Source organism: Drosophila gunungcola, assembly GCF_025200985.1.
Source record: "Drosophila gunungcola strain Sukarami chromosome 2R unlocalized genomic scaffold, Dgunungcola_SK_2 000004F, whole genome shotgun sequence".
Taxonomy (NCBI): Eukaryota; Metazoa; Arthropoda; class Insecta; order Diptera; family Drosophilidae; genus Drosophila; species Drosophila gunungcola.
Genome location: NW_026453167.1, coordinates 4,227,940 through 4,245,330, shown reverse-complemented (window position 1 = coordinate 4,245,330; position 17,391 = coordinate 4,227,940). Strand labels below are relative to the sequence as shown.

The following is a 17,391-nucleotide window of genomic DNA, read 5'->3' as shown; positions in this document are numbered from 1 at the left end:
TGGGCATTTTAAAATATAAAAACATGTTTTTACTAGGTTTTATATCTTTCTATCAATATATATATAATTTCAGACTTTTTAAAGCAAAAATTTTATGTATTTAATATAAAAAAAACATAATAGTTTTTCAATCCGCAAGTCTGATATATAATTTGTTTTTTCATGACACACTTTTATAAACCTTGGTGTTTTTTTAAGCACCCCCAGGAAGTATTTAAATTTATTTTCTTACCATCTCTTTATCTATTTTGCTTAATAGGCTTAGAGGTCTTACACCTTTTAGCATTATAAAAACTTTCCTTAGTTAGCTACAGTAAACATACCTTAGCCACAATCAATTCTTTATATTTCACAGAGTTAAAAACCGAAAGGTAACCCATTTGTAGGTATAATTTTTTTAATTTACCCCAAAGCCCCCGCTATGTAAAAAGTTAGCGTGGGCCATGATTAGCGTGGGCCTGCCCACGCATTAGGCAAATTACCACGGCAAATTGCTACACCGGGCAATTATAATAATCGTGTACAAATTATTTTTTAGGAAACAAAGGCGTTGCAAAAATTAACTTGAATTCCAGCTGGCGGTGGATGTGTTGACCCCACCAAATGGTGACACCAGGGCAACCAACAAGCAACAACCACCTGCTGCAGTGATAAATCACCGCCTGAAACTGGCCCTAGCAGTGGGGCACACTCACCTTGCCGGCAATTACTTCGGCGCCCTGCATCAGCGAGTCGGACACAATGGCGACCAGGTCGTTGTGGATCTCCTCCAGCTCCTGCATCTGCTGGGGCAGGGTGTCCGAGTGGTAGGCCTCCAGCATGCCATTGGTGGCATGCAGCTGCTGCACGTACGCGTTGTGGGCGTCGATGTATTCGGTGAGCGAGTGCTGGCTGGGATTCTGTCGGTGGGCCAGGTGGCACTGCTTGTAGTCCACTCGGCACTGCGGGGGTTTAAAAAAGTGTTTGGGTTTGGGTGGAATTGAGCCTTGGGGTGGCCAATTTATGGGTAATCACAGAAAAGGGTGAATGGGCACACGCACAATGGACAGGCAATTTGAATCGGGCCAACAGTGCGTATGCTTATTGTGTCGGAACATGGCTTTGCCTTAAAGATACAATACGCATACGCACTGTTGGCCATGATTCAAAACTTTTACGAACAGGGCTTTCAGTTTTTAGTTAATTTTCTGTTCAGGCACAATACGCTTACGCTCTGTTGGCCCTCTTAAAGCCCTCATCACTCAGATCACTTCTGGGATTTACATAGCCTTAATCAAGACATTTTGCTAATTAAACTCACCTTTGACAGCTTCTCTTCAGTCTTTGCGATAATAGTCTCGAAAGACTCCCTGTGTGTGAATATTTTACGGCTTTGAACTTTGCGATGAAAGGATTTATCCAGCATTGGTCGAGACACCTGCAGGTTGGGTTTGTAAATAAATTATGTATGCCGTCGTTCGGGTAAAAAGGGAAAATCATCGTGAAAAATGAAAATTAAATGTGTAAGCCAAACAAGTGAAAAACAAAACCAAAAAAAAAGCAAACACGGCAGCGAAACAACATTATTCGGCACTCGAAAAACACATGTCATTTCCCAAGGCCCCGCAGCGGCCACGCCCCCCACTAATTAACCATAATTAGAGTCTGCTTTTTATAATGCAAATTGAGAATATTTTTTCCTCTTTTTTTTGTTTCTGCGGCCTCAAGGCCACATTCGCATGTGGTTTACACAGGCGATCGATGCGGTAACTGGTACAAATAAAATTATCATATTTATCATTATTAATAGAAACCTGGCATTTGTTTCTAAGGGCAGCCTGAATTCCACAAATAATTTAATTAAAAATTCTTTAAGGACAAGTGCAGTGCCGATTCGTTCGATTCTATTTCCGGTGAAGTCAACTGAATATTTAACGCGACACGATATTGCCATTAAGCCATTTGCTTTGTTGGCCCAAATTTCGGCGATGAAAAGCGTTATTTAAGAGACTCACCTGGCGGGAAAGGACGCTGGCCACATCGTTGCAGGCCTGTGAATCGGTTTCGACCTCCTGCAGGAATGTTTCCCATGCCTGAAAGATGGCCAAGTGGCAGGCGGGTCTGCACGCCACTCGGTTTACGTTCGCATCAATTTGGCTGGAAAATCGCTCGAGGCACTCACCTTTCTTTTCGTAATTCGGCATTCTTCTTGCGATAATTGGAGACCGCAACTTGGAGGGCAGTTGCGTGTTCCTCGTACAGACGGGAGAGTGTTTCGGAGAAATCGGATACTGTAATTGAATTAGGTCGAGTAAGTAAGTACTGAAGCTAAGGCTAAGCAAAACTAGGAGGCAGTCACGCCTTATGACGAGCAGTTGAGACAATAAAAAGCACCGGAAACGGATATGCACACAGGGGAGAGGTGGGCACTTCCGGCTGAAGTCTTTGTGTTTGTTTGTATCTATATTTCAGCATTCAAGGCTACACTCACTAGCTTAACATTTATTATTGTTGTTTTTCCCAGGTGAGAGCTTTAGTGTTTTAATGACAAGTTTTAACCAAGACATTTACTCAAAAAGTACTGCAAGCTTTTGTTTTATTTTTTAATGTCAAGTTTTAAGCAAGACATTTACTCAAAAAGTACCAAAAGTTTATGTGCTGTAAAAGGCGAAAAGCCAGCCTCTTTAAAAAGGAGTGATAATCCATCATATTTACGATTATGCATAAATACAAACATGGCTGTTTGGCTTCCACTTGGCTTTCAACTTTTTAGCCTGCCAGTTTATGGGGCAAACGTTTTATGGCACGCCAGATACGCGCTTATAGTGCCACAGCAACAGGTTGTCAAAAATGTGTAGTATAAACTCAGCGCAACTTTAATTTAATCAATACATTGCATTTCTTTTTTTTTTTTTTTTGCCCTACTGATTTTACATGCAGTTCACAGCGAAAATGTTATTAAAAACTTTTGATGCTACAACTACGAGGGTATGTTCTCTACAAGCTCTACCGAATGCAAGTGCCAAAGGTGCCATCCGCTGGGACAACTTTCAGTGACAGCGCCGTAATTCAAAGTCAAAGTTATGTCGAAAAGTTGCAGCTGTGCCGGAGATTGTTCGTGTGTAAACATACTATGAGCTGGGATAGAGAATTTACGAGCCTTTTGCGGCTGAAGAGGCGACAAGCTCGGAACAGATTTATGTCTCAATCTGATGGCCCGACAAAGACAATTGACAATCGAAATCAATAAGCCATAAAGGTGACAAGCGAAACTTATCAAATAAAATGCTGCCACATAAATTGCTTTTTGTTTCCCTGTTTCTCCTCTTTTTTCACCATTTTTATTTTGGCCCACCTGGCTAGCGTGTCAGGTGTTAAAAGCTGGCACACGACATGTGTAGTCCCGTGTGTCACCGTCATATGAATTGGATCCGACTTACATACACTAAATAGATTGGCTTTGACTGAGGAGGGCTTTGCTCACCTGTTTTAATTAACTTAAAGTTGACATTGTTCTGGGATTTGAAAGCCTCGTTCAAACTGCTGTGACTGTAATCCTTGAGCACGCCGTTGTAGGACGCCATCCTGCCGCCCGGAGGGCTAAGGGAACCACCGCGTGGTCCCCTCCACCCGAAGATCCTCCGCCTACGACTTCTTCGACCACTTGAAGATTTTACCGAAGAACCTGCCAACGGGTCGACAATTTCGTTATTAACCGATTGTTATTGATTTTTCACTCAAACCAAAAATTAATCAACTCGTAAAACCAAACAATTAAAGAGAGAAAAAACAAACAGAACGCAACGAAAATTCCAAACAAAACAAAACGAATTGAAAGCAAACAAATGAGAATTCTCAAACGGATTGTGATTTGATTTGATTTGATTTGATTTTGGTAGATGTATAGTAGAGTAAAGTATCCGTCGGGCAATGTCAGGAATTATTTTGGCCACGCTGCGATAAATACACAAGTCACTTCGCCGCCGCATTCCGACCCTCTTGGCCAATCAAACAGATCGCTGCCTTTTGTATTTATGCATAAATAATGAGTGGAGGCAGCACTCCAATCGCCCCCCTTGATTTTTCCTTTCGCTTCTATTTTCGTTTTGGGCCAAGGCGGAAATTCGAGTATTTCAGTCAAAGTCAACGCCTAAACTCGAGCCCCATTACCAAAGTCAACAAGAAAAACCTAACAGAAGCGGCCAAAATTATGGCATTTTGATTTAACTTAACATTGGTTTTTATATTTACATTATTAGTTTTGTTTAGTCTTTTGATTTGAACATTCTTTTTTGACTTGTTAAAGTAATAAACGATCCAAAATCTAAACTAAAATATATTTAAAAATGAAGATACTATTTTTGTTGAATTTAAAGACTAAATCAATATTGAACACGTTTCGGAATGTAAGGACTCACAGTTAATTTTTTTTTTCTTTTAATAAATACAATACAAAGCGAATGCAAAAAAAAGAAAATTTTATATAACTAACTGTTTAAGAAGTAACATTTCCTCTTGACTTTTTAAAAAATAATCATATTAATGGCAATGTTTTTAGAAGCTTACTCTATTCTCTAATTTAAACTGCAAAATTTAAGAATATTTAATGTGAAGGAATTTATGAACTCATTTCTGCGAAATAATTTAATTGATATGCTTAACTTTGTTTTTTATACTTATCAAGCTAAAATAAAATAAATGTTTGTGGATAAATTGTGCAAAATGTGAAAAATATTGATAAATCTAACCCACTTTTTTTGATTTTTATTAAGCTTTTATCAACATTTCATTCTCTTCAAGTTTAACTGCTTTCTTCAAGCAGTATGCTTTCAGAAATATGCATATTTGAAGACAATGTTTTTATAAGCTTACTGCTTTCTTTAATTTAAAATAAAGATTTAAGAATATTTGTTTGCCTTAACTAAGAACTCGTTTATAAAAAACTTAAAACTGTCTTAAATTCCGTGAAGAAAGTATCAAATATTCACATAATACATTTCAGCGCGTAAGTACTAATTCTAATAATTGCATGACTTTAACTCAAGTCCTATAACTTTAGGCGCAACTGTTCAAGGGTTCGAATGGCTTGCTGGTCCTTTTCGCTCTTTCGGTCTGCAGTTGGAGGCCAAAGTCAAAATCGGGGGGCAGATGGAAGTCCCTTCATTTAAAATTCAATCAATAAATGAAGCGTAATTTCATTGCCGCGGCGAGAGTCGAGATTTCGTTTGAACACACATACTGTCAGCTAAAAAGACTCGAGAGCCCGTTCGTTTGCGATGTCTTGTGATTGTTTTACCCGGACTTGGGGGACTCGGCACTCCAGTCCAGTTCAGCCTGTCCAAGTGTCCAAAGTGTCCAAAGTGTCTGTCTGTGGGCTTGACTTGGCCATGTTTGTTTGCACACACGCTCACACGAGGCTCAATTACTGTCCAAATGAAATATGTAGGAGCTGAGCTGCAGCGCCTCGCCCACGAAAGTATGCTATAGAAATTATTAAAGGACCCGTCGCATCCTATTTAGCTGCGTCCAATTTGAGGCGGAATAAACAATGCGTGTCCGAGATTGCCAGCGATCACGTAGCTCTTGATTTACTCTGCCGCTGGTCATCAAATTTGCCGCGCTGTGAACTTTTAAATGGATTCGAGGGGGTGATGGCTATGGGTGGTTTTGTTTGCTTTTGGCAGGATCTCGGGCGGTTGAAGCTCACGTGCCAGCTGCAAGGATGTCGTTATCGCTGTTGTTGATTACACTTCACGCCCTGCTAAGCTGGCATTCATTTCGGGACGTCGGTGGCAGCAGGATGTGCTCCTTCTCCTTCTAGTTTTTCAAGGAATTATGTGCGTGCTCGGATTTGGAGAATGCGCTCGGGGCACGCAATGCAGTTGCAATAGTAGTGCCACATCACATCCACACGGGCCCAGGTAATCCAATTATGCATGCGAGAAGTAGCTTTGGACCCGGATCAAGCAATATGGCAGCGAGGATATGGATATGCAGATGGCGAGCGGAAAGTCAAGCATCCTTAGCACCTCAAGTTCGCGATTCGCCTTTTAGCTTTGTGTGTGTGAGCTGAGTACCGAAAGTTAGCGAAGCGAGGACGGCACAAGAATGGGAAAAGCAAACGCTCTGGCAGAGCCAAAGGTTGGGCATCCTTGGAAAAACTACGAGTGGCAAATCCAGAGAGTCCATTGTAAGGATTCTGCCTTCATTATGTACGAGTTGGTAGTAGAAAGCGCTCCTAATACAGCTAATTGAAAGGCTTCAGTGCAGGAATATGAAAGTCAAATCACAGAGCAAATGGTTGGAAATTAACTGCGAATTAACTTGATATCTGTACTTGAAGTCAAATTGTGTGTTAAATAAGTACCTTACAACAAGCGGTTATCGGGTACAAACATTTATAATAAAACCCTATCAATTTGTTTTCAGGAATTTAAATCTTAGAGAACTAGCTAGACAGAAAAACTACTTTAAAGGACATTAAATTACACGCGTTTATGTTTTTTGTAAAAAATACGATTTAAGCGAGTTCACAATCTAATTGACCATTGTTTTAAATTTAACAAACTTAAAGGATAATACTTCTCTTTGAAAACTGCCTATAAAATTTATACCTTCAAAAAACGGACCTAAGTAATTTCCACATGATACTCATTCAATTTGTAAGATAAATTTAGCAAGAAATTTAAGATTACTAATAAATTTAAGATTACATAAAAAACAGAAAACAGACCTAAGTAATTCCTAAATCGATAACTCTAGAAAAAACGCTTTTTATTTTAACAAGATGTGAAGACACAGTTTTAATAACTCAACTTTAATGGTTTACTACCCTTATTTTCTTGTCTAAATTCGTTGTCTAAAACTTATAGTTTTATCCAAGGATACTCTAGTACAAATGCATGATTTAAAGGCATTATCAAACTTCAACAGAACTCAAAACTGCAGTTCAAACTTGCAGATGAAACGTTGCTTTTTTACTGACAGAAATGTTTTGGATTTTAATTTCACAGGTTTGTATGGATGCGATTTGGCTTAGGTGGTTATGTTTGATGCCCAAATCAAATCGAATTCCCTGTAATAAATAAAAACCAAAGACAAGACCGCATGTGGCATGTTATGGCGACCAACTCTAGGTTGCTCTACGAGACGCGCGGCAAAAGAACTGTGAACGATTCGATTAGCGGGTGCGGAAAAAGACTTGGAAGGCACCTGTCACCTTTGGAGTGCGCTCCGCTCGAGCTGGCCCCGCCTCCAGCGCCCCCACCGCCTCCGCCCACCGAGTTGGAGCCACTGGGTGGTGCTGGTGCTCCACCCACCGCTCCGTCGCACTGATCCGCACTGCGCGACCTTGAGCCAGCCATCCGTTCGCGAGGCGAGCGAGCAAACAAGCCGCCCCCGCCACCGCTCTTGCCCGCCGGACTCCGCGTCCTGGGCGAATCGTAGACGCCCGCATAGTTCTCCAGGGGCGGCGAGTAGCCACGCCCACTACCGTCCGCCGGCGCCGTGTGAGGCGTTCGCGGCTGCACCTTGATGACCGGCTCGCGGGCCTCGAAGAATGCATCGAAGTTGTTGTGGCGCAGGTTCTCGCTGCTGAACACCGGATTCTCCACATGAACATGGACATCCTCGCGCAGTCTGTTGCTCTCCCTTGTGTCCGAGGAGCTGGACCGCCCCAATCTGCCCAGCGGCAGATGGAGCTTGGGCCGCAGGCGGGACTTGCCCGTGGGCGACTTGCTGCCCGACGATCGCTCTGGGGGCAGATCCATGGGCGACATGGGTCGACCCCAGCCCGGTCCGAAGTGGGCATGGGTGGGATCCGGAGAGGGTGGCTCCAGGAAGATGCTGGGGCTACGCGATCGGAGATCTCCATATTCTAGTGCTGCCCCTCCACTTGCTACTCCCGCATCCTGTTCGTAGGCGGCGCTGCTGCGCTGGAATGGTGCTCGTCCTGGTCCAGTGGCTCCGCTGCTGCTGGCCTCATCATACTCATTATACATGGACGCAGCCGGCGGACGCTGGTGGCTCCTCCGTAGGCTGCTCCGCTTGGTGGAGCCCTGCTGCGAGAGATTCGAGTTGTTGGAGTGGGTCAGCGACGAGCGCGATGTGCGGCGTGTGGGCGTGGGCGGCAGGCTCTGGGATTGGCTCTGGGATTGGCTCTGGAACTGGCTCTGGAACTGGCTCTGGAACTGGCTCTGGACCGGCTCCTCGAAGCTGAAAAAGTTGGAGCACTCCGGTGGCGAGGCTGGGCTGGCAGGCGGTGATCCTGGATAGAAAGGGCCGAGTGCTGGTTGGCTGGCCTCAAAGTGGACAACGGCGGGCTGGTGGCTGCTGGCGGTGGTGGTGGTGGGGCTACTTGGGGCCTTGAGGATGGTGCTGCTTCCCACTGGATTGCTGGCTGATCTGGCTGATCGGGCTGATCTCGCGGGAATCTCGATGGGCACCAGCGGCTCGGGCAGGCAGTCGAGTGAGGGTCGCGGTTTCACACGGGGCGCAAAGAAACCATAGGTCATACAGATGAGCTCATCGGCGGGGTATATTACGTACATTCCTCACATACCCCATGTGGCATGGTGCTAAGTGGATCTCAGCTGTTGGCTTTCTTATTTGCTTGTGAAGTTTGTGAAGTCTGTGAAGTGGCACTAAAATCTGCGTTTCGGTGGGTCTGTCTTTTTTGGGGTTCTCTGTGAGCAGTGCTGTCAGCTGTCTGTCTTTTGTGGGTTGTGTCGAACTAAAGTGCTTTAAGTTAGCTAAACAATAGGTTCGTTTATAACTAAGGACTTAACGTACTTTCTGCTACTCGGGTATATCACAAAGTGAGTTCAAGTTTAGTTTATTTCTCGGGGACGTGCTGTCATTTGGATCGCTGCATGTTGTCGTTGCTTGAAGACGATGCTGAAAGTAGGGAATGAAACAGAACAAGAGTACGATAAATTAGTTGTAATTACTGGAGGTTACGTTTTAGAAAACAAAAGAAAAGTTTGGCCACAAGCAGAATAAAAAAAACGCCAGCCTCATTAAAAACATTTCCTTGCGCTGGTCACTCATTCATGCGAATCTTTTTGCTCATTAAATTGTTTCGTTTCCCTGGAAGAGCAGAAGTTCTTGCTCCAGGGTCAGGATTTGGGTCGAACCATGGACCTCCCACCCGCCCAAAAGTTGGTAAACAAAGTTCGACAGAGAGCACATTTCTGGCCAGGTTTTGCATGGCCAAGGCCAGGGCCCAAACAACTTAGAGGCCAGGTGCTTAATTGTCAGAGTGCCAACTGTACAAATGCTACACGAAAAAGGGTAAACAAATGATGTTCGTGGTAAATAAAACACATGTTATGAGAACATTTGGGTACGCATTACCCATGGATGTATTATTTCTACAAATCTAAACATTATTTATGGGGATGCCACAGCAATTACTAGGGTTTTGAAAACAATCAAAAAGTGCATTCAGAAAATTCACAAATCAAAATGACTTAAAAAGTAAGAAAAAAAAAAACATACATTTAAGGAGTAATGATAAAAATTCAAATGATAAGACGTGTCAAAATTAACTAAAATTATATAAAATTAGGGAACTGATTTAAGTTCATAATCAACATTTTTAGTGCATTTATTCTTTTTTCAAAGCGATAGTAATTTCTGTAGCACCCCCAATTATATGATTTTTAGCGAGCATTGAAAAATAGTATAACATTTTAAAAACAGTCTATAAAAACTTTTCTAACAAGGCTTACAAAAGTTTTGTTTTTCAATTAAAATTGGTTGGGAAACTGTTGGATTATAATTATTTATATATGGTTTAAGACCACTATAAAACTTATATGCTTTCATTAACCTTCTTCACCTAAAGTCCCAGACACCCCATTGTTTGCCATTTAAGTGGTGTGTTCTCTAACACAAATTAACAGGAATTGGCAATGACAGCCTGAGCTCAAAGTTGGCCAATACACCCGTTCCGCCCACTAAGAATGTGCGTGTTGAAGCCACTCGTGAGTAGGGTGGTGGGTGGATTTCTGGCTCGCCACATGCAAGGCTTATTATTATGCCATTTTATTGGCCAATCGATGGGCCCATATCAATTAAATTTGCATTAAATATTCATGATACCCAATGGTTACACGCCGTTTTAATTATCGGATCGGAATTAACCGGATGAGTGATTATAGTTTGCGATTGTCTTGAACTGCCAGACAAAGTTGATGGGCTTTCCAATTGTAGACAAATTAATGTTATGTTTATCAGAAACTTGAAACATTATAAGCCTGCTATGCAAAGTGTAAAAAGAATTTCAATTAACAAAATAAGTGGAAAATTTAAAACAACATAAGGATTATGTGATTTTGTTTTGTTTAACTTCAAAATATAATTGTTAAGATCAAAAATGTTACACAAATAGAACACTATATAGCTATGTACGTTTATAGTCTTTAATAAAAACATAATTAAGGGAAAAATTTAGTTTGAAAATATATGAATCAGAAAATGTTTCTATTTATGCTTTACAGAATTTTAGGGATCCTAAACATCTTTTGAAAAAAAACCCTTGTTGTTCTTAAGTCCTCGTCCGCATTTCCGTCTAAGGCTTCCCGATTCTCTGAAGCCTATGTTTTTCAATTGCATTATAAATTTACCATTTGCATAATTGATATACAATGTATACTGACCCAATAATATTCACCCACAAAATGTGAGAGGGCGGGTCCTTGGCCGGCATTAAAATCGCATTACGCGCACAGCGGCACGAGAAATCGGTGGAGATTAAATTCATATATCGCGAGCGGCGGCCTTGCGTGTGCGTATGTGAAAATGAGGAAAACCCGAAAAGAAAACTTGCAAGAAGAATGCTTGAGGGGGGAGGAGGGGAACACGAGCGAGCATGAGGAAAAGCAAAGCCAAGACAGAAATTGCATTTCATAAATGGGGGGCTACAGCTCTTGTGGCAAGGCGAGCCGAGCCGAAAAGAAATCACGCAATTTAATTCAATGTGAATTATTTATTAGCTGCCAGATAGGGGCGGTCGCATGAATAATTCCCCATATTTAATGCCATTTTAGTTGGCGGGGGCCTCGAAGGTTGAAAAGCGGGGAAAAGCGAACAAGAAGAAGGAACTGCTGCCGATGACACTATCCGATGGGGTACGCAAATATTTCCTTTTACTCCGCCCTCTACTTTCACCCGCAAACACACACACACACACACATAATTGAATTGTTTTGCTGCACTTTACCAGCTCGTTAAATCTGTCAACATTGATCAATCAAACTGGGTGAGCGTAAGTGAAAGTGGGCGGCCAAAGGGAAAGTTTTCCAGTCTCCGGCTTAAAGTTATAAAACCCGGGGCACCGAAGAATTTCCTCCTTCTTTTTCCTTTACCGACGACTGGCATTTTAAAAGCTATTTACCCCCTGTTGGAAAATCCAACCGAAAGCAATTTTGCGAAAATGCACAAACAGCAGCAGCAGCAGCAGCTTTTAAGCCATGAAAGGGCAAATGTCAACCACTTATATTAAAATTAATTAACTACAGAAAACAATGAATGCCAGTTCTCTTATCAGAACGAGGAAAGCAACCAACAGCAGCAGCAGCGACAGCAGCAAACAAAATGTTATAAATAAACAGGCAGTGAAACCCCTCCTTTTGGCTAGCTGCATATTGGCAGAAGAAATGCTGAGATACCGAGATACCAAGATGCCGAGAATGCCCAGGAAAAGCCGGCCAACTAGAGGAAGCAAACTTGACTCAAGTGCATTGTCAAGGCGGGCCAGAATACTACAAAAAAAAAACCAGCGAAGAGGAGCAATGTGAAGGCGCCCATGCGATGCCATGCGATGATGCACTTGCTCTCGGCCAGAGACATACATAATTACATGGCAGTGAGCCCAGAACACGGGCCACATATTTATATTTAAAAGCATATAAACAAATGTATTATAGTGGGTCTGCACGCCGAGGTATTCGCTGCCCGCTATGAGAATACAAATTAACCAAATTCTTCTTTTGCTTCTCTGGCTACGAAGATACGAAAATATGCTAAGATCAAGGGAACTTGCTTGGGTGCCTTTGACCCTGCTTTTAAATTCCACCTCAAACTAAGGGCCTTAAGAGATGTTCTTTCTGTAATATAAGTAAATATTTGTTTGTTGAGAACATGTTCAACTACAATTGCGGTTCGCTAAAAAAACATGCAGCTCGGTTTGGCACTTAGGTATGACCCAGCTTATTATTAAACAAAAAGTTTAACTAACTCATTGTTAGATTTAATAGAATGTAAATAAATGAAATTCTTTAATATTGACAGCATATGTCCTTGCTTCTCACTTTTATATAAAACCGCTTTAATAGTATTTTAGTCCTTCAGTTGAAAAAAATTTAAATAAATACAATACAGGGATGTTGTTATTTTGGCTTGCTGTGAAAATTCAAATATCAAAAATTCTTTTGTGCGTGCTACAAAAACAAGAGCAAGAAATTTTAACCAGAGGTCAAGGAAACTGCTGAACCTCATGAAAAATGTAGAATTTATATATTATTTTTAAATTGATTATAACAATGTGCAACTAAAAGTAGAGCATACTGGTCCCCTATAAACTAGAAACAAATTAAAGCAAAAATCAAGTTAACGAGCATGTTTTTTTTATTGGCCATTTAGCCAAGGAACTAACTAGCTCACTTTAATTTCACTGCCAATCAAGAGGAAAGTCCTTCATCTAATGGATCACTCAATCTCGTTTCAGCCAGCGTTTCTGTACTCCAGCCGAGAAAACATTGGCAACAATAAAGTATTGTGCTGATTTGTGTGAGCCATAATTCGCCATAATTCCCTTGCACATTGAAATGAACTGAACCATCAGAGGGAGAGGAAAAGAAAAACACAATGATACAGGTAGCATAGACATGTGATACTTATGCAAAAGGAAATTAGGCGAAGCAGATGGGAGAAGCTTCGAAAGCAAGGCAAACAAAGCTGTCGAAAAGAGTAAACTCAATTTATGAGCAAACGTTGGAGAAGGCTGGCGAAAGCGAAACACGGAGCAGCTTCAACGCAAATTGCGTATTCGCAACGTGGGCCCCCGTTGCGGAGCTACCCGAGCAGCAAAACCAGGCGCAGAGGGTTGGGTTTCTGGGATGGCTATGGGTCCCCACTCGAATTGAAATTCCGTCTGACATGCACACACACACTGACACACGCCAAAAGTTCGACATTTTCGGGCCCTGAGCGGGTTTCGGGGTTGGAATATACATTAGGATAATTAAACAGCAACTGTCCATATCGCTGGTGGAAAACCTACCAAAAAGGCAGGTAAGTGAATATAAAAATCGAAAAAAATAAAATAAAATGGTTAAGCCAAGCGAATGGCTCAGTTACCTGCGTTCAAACACCAAATTTAAAACCAAAAATAAAAATACCACAATTTTGTAGAGGAATCTATAAACCAAAATATTTTTATTAAAAACACAAAATCAGATAAACAATACCTAATACAAAAAACAAAATAATTTAAATCATTTCAAATCGAAGGCGAAAAAAGCTTTCCTAATGATGTGGCGTTATACATTTCTCATTAACAAGAAATAAAACTCACCGTTCAGAAAATCTGCAGCGATGTTATATTATTATCGAATTGTTGGGTTGACATTTCTTTACTTCGCTGTAATTTGAATGTAGCACAAATATTTGTTTGTTTACACAACACACGCACTGTTGTTTGTCCGATTCACTGGGTTTACATATGTGGTACATGAATGTGTTATGACGAGTTGACTTTCGGTTTGGTTTTTGGTTTGGTTTTTCTTTTGCTTTGGTTTTGGTTTTTGGTTAAGTTTTTTTGGTTAAGTTTCGTTTCGTTGCTGGGCTAGGGCTCAGGGCTCGTTTCGAGTCGTTTCAGTTGCACTTCCTTAAATTTTTGCAATTTTTGTTCTTATGTCGCTGGCACACAACACACACAACAAATAATAATAACAACAACAGGAACTACGACCGATCGACGACGAATTTAGACTGAGGACTCGAGCAGCTGTAAGCATTGAAATATTTTGACAATTTTTGTTTGTGTTCCGCCGCTCTTTCTTCTTGCTGTGTTTTCTCGCGATTCTCATGGCTGCTCTACTGATGTTGCTGCTGTTGCTGCTTGTCGTACTATTGTTGCTGCTGCAGATGTTGCTCCTAGTTCCGTTGTTGCTGCTGCTGCTGCTACGCATGATGCTGCTGTATATATTATCATATCGCTGCCATGGCGCGCTCCGCCAAAACACTCGAGCGCTTTTAATTGCCTTGGGTCAATGCGGCGTATGCGCGATATGCTTTTTATTCGCCCCAGCCAGACCAGTTTATACCGCATCCGTGACGTGTCTTATCCAGCCAATGACGTCATGGCCGCCACCGCTGTCACAGCTGTCACGCGCAGAAAGTGTTCAAAACACTATTTATAGATCAATGGCCGCCCGCACCGCTTCTCGCCATCAGCTGCTGCTGCTGCTAATTTTTGCAAGTGTTTTTCTTAGCGCTTTTCTTCGATCGCAGCTGAAAATAGAAATAAGCAGAGGGTGAGGAAGAAATTGTCGTTTTTGTGTGTGAACCTCATTGAAATGTTTGCGCGTACTCAATTTTTATTCGCATCTAAATATGCACATACATATAGAAGAAGTGTGTAGTATACATTGAGAATGGCAATCGATGGCAACTGTGATTACTCATACGCCCCGAGTGCCGAGAAGATGCCGAATGCAAATTAAATTGCATTCAAATGTTTTGCACACCATAGTTTCAATTAGTATTCATGAACCAATGGACAAGAAGAACTATTTAAGTTTGTACATCCCCCTATATAATTCCGTAATGTTCCGTAAAAGTCGATTGCTGATTGCCCTCCAGTCACCTGTACGCTTTGCCCCATCAGCGTACAATTAATGAAATTACACAGTGTCAGGCTTTGATGTTCAGTTTTGCTTTAATTGTATTAATTTGCTCAATGTGTTAACGGTATCAGCAGCAGTACTCTTCAATAAACTCCGCCTGGTCTTCGCTGGTTAGGATTGAAGGGCGACGGCCTCGTGTCGAAAATGGGTCCCTGCTGACGATGAGGTTCTGACAGAACCGTCGGGGCCATCGTGGCCATTACTCCCAGCAGCGCCAGAAAAATCGCTCCAAGATTGAGTTGCATCTTTGCTCGGTGACGGCAATTGATTGATGCTTTCAACTGTGTGCCAGCGAAGCTTTTATAGCCCAGTCCCAGACAAACGATTCGGGGACTTTTTATTTGAGCTGCTGCTGCTGCGATAAGCAGCCGAATGAATGACGGCCAAGTGTCAGCCGAGGGCAGATAACCGATTGTGGCCAGGGGAACCCATCCCAATGGGGGCATCCCACGGTGCCGGATTAGCTGCCAGCCTAGACTAAATGTAAATATGACATTTCTCGCTGAATATTTATGCTGCCCCTGTGGGGCTTACCCCCCTCGTCCGGTCCTCAAAAGAACACTCGGATTCAGCGGCTTGCTGGTTTTTCTGCATTGCAAATTACCCACCAACAGCCACGGCAGCCATTCAAAGGCATAGACAAAATGCGTCAACACGGAGCCACGCCCACTTCCCAGGGCCGCCCCTGCTTCAGCCTTCTCTACCTCATAGGAAGTGCACAGAAAAAAACTAGTGTACGCTTAAAGTAATTTATAAATATTTTAAAACATGTATACTTTGAACTAACAAAAGTAAAACTACTGTAAAATTAAATAATTTAAACTACTATGGATTGATTTCATTATGTGTTTCAAGTTAAGCTAATTTTTTGGAAAATTTAAAATCGGGAATGAGAAATAAATGAATTTTATTTAAGTATTCCCCTTAAAAACAAAAAAAAAGTTTGTTTTCATTTTAATAGCTTGTTCTTTATTTCTTGTTAGTTATGTACTTTCGTGAAAACCATGAAAATCGAGTGAAAATCACTATTTCGTTTTATATTTGCTTCTTATTAATTGACATTTATTATTTAGTGCACAGGTTAAAAATAATAGAATTGTATTTATATAAGTATGTACTTTTGTATTATAATAAAGGAAAAAACTCTTTAGCATAAATCTAATCTAATAAACTATCATAAGTCAAACAATTAATTAATTTAAAAAGCTAATGCAATGCTATTTAAAAAGCCAGGAAGTATATTGTTATTTAACCCATTCCTGTTATCTGAGAACTGATAAACTTCTGATTTCTAGCTCAACCTGTATTTTGTTCAGGATTTTTTGTTCAGTATGACATCACACCATCGAGGTAGTGTGTTTGGGGAGCAGGGATTTGGAGGAGGAAAATGCAGCTGGAGCAGCACAGCAATTGCCCCTTGGCTCGATTAGAGCACTTTGTTAGTTTTCTTACAGCAGCCCGGTGCTGAAAACGGAATGAGAGGGTGAGAATGAGGGTGATGTTGCCCTTTAAATGACTCGACTGACATTTTGAGTAATTTTCCTCATGCATTTCACTGTTTGTTTGCTTACTTTTTGCACTGAAAAGAGGTTATAGTCACGGCTCATTAAGCCTTAAAAACGCTTGACTTGCGGAGCTTCGAAACAAAAAGGGGGTGAACTGAATTGATTGACGCAATTTCCGCTCCACCAACTACGCAAAACACCAATAAGACAAACAAAAAGTGTACATTAAACATTAAAAAAAAGTTTTGTTTATCAAATCGATTTAAATTGATCTCCGCTTTCAAAATTGGTTTACGAAAATTCCCTTTATGTTCTCTTCGGCAACAATAAGTCAAATAAATCAAACAGAATTCCAAATAAAATTAATCCATTTTCCATGGTTTGCGCATTAAAAAATAAATGTTTGGCTTGCGCGTAAACAGCTGAATAGATTCCGAATGTAAACAGCGCGGGAGACCGGCAAATTGAGGCATTAGTCAATCAATCACTGCCGTTTCTTGTTGGCCCTGACGGGTAATGGCTGAAAAGTCGACTTTCGGCCAAGAACTAGGCTAAGAAATTTGAGCTGAGCTGGTGCAAAAAATTTAACTTTACTTTCGCTTTGCTTTTGCTTTTGCCATTTCGCTTGGCATTCATTTCGTAGCTGCGCCTGACATTTTGAAATGTTTCTTGCAAATCGTTGTTGAGCAGGCTAAGCTCAAGTGCCACGCCCCCGCCACCGTCACGCCCCCGAGGGCTAACGACCGTAACAAGAGTAACAAGCCAAGAAAAAAATAATAAATGTATAAATGTATAACCACCCACTCCGCAAAGAGGCAAAGTAAAAAAATTATTTGGGAAAAACGCAGAGCTATGAAAACTTGAATTCGAGCCGATAAGAACGCAGATGGAGTCAATTCAATTGAAAACATGAAAAGTTGTCAACCTGCAGAGTGGCGGAAAACGTTTTCGCACCGTTCCTAGGAAACGGATACCCGCTCGAAGGTAAAACACTC

The 17,391-nt window shown here is 41.4% G+C and overlaps 2 protein-coding genes across 2 annotated transcripts in view; both read right to left on the bottom strand.

The window, feature by feature from the left end:
* LOC128254156 (uncharacterized) overlaps positions 1-7,994 on the bottom strand; it is a 64,701-nt gene extending 56,707 nt beyond the window's left edge. The window contains 6 exon segments of the mRNA XM_052983015.1: positions 696-941; positions 1,301-1,417; positions 1,995-2,100; positions 2,162-2,270; positions 3,464-3,664; positions 7,192-7,994. Coding sequence (XP_052838975.1) covers positions 696-941; positions 1,301-1,417; positions 1,995-2,100; positions 2,162-2,270; positions 3,464-3,664; positions 7,192-7,852 — 1,440 coding nt within the window. The 5' untranslated portion in view covers positions 7,853-7,994.
* A 6,910-nt stretch (positions 7,995-14,904) lies between these two features.
* LOC128254161 (metchnikowin) lies at positions 14,905-15,181 on the bottom strand. The gene has a single exon (XM_052983021.1). The coding sequence runs from the start codon at positions 15,134-15,136 to the stop codon at positions 14,975-14,977; it is 162 nt and encodes a 53-aa protein (XP_052838981.1). The 5' UTR covers positions 15,137-15,181; the 3' UTR covers positions 14,905-14,974.
* Between the last annotated feature and the right edge of the window lie 2,210 nt (positions 15,182-17,391).

Excerpts from the sequence above, each read along its gene's own strand:
- LOC128254161 (XM_052983021.1), bottom strand. The coding sequence starts at position 15,136 with ATGCAACTCAATCTTGGAGCGATTTTTCTGGCGCTGCTGGGAGTAATG.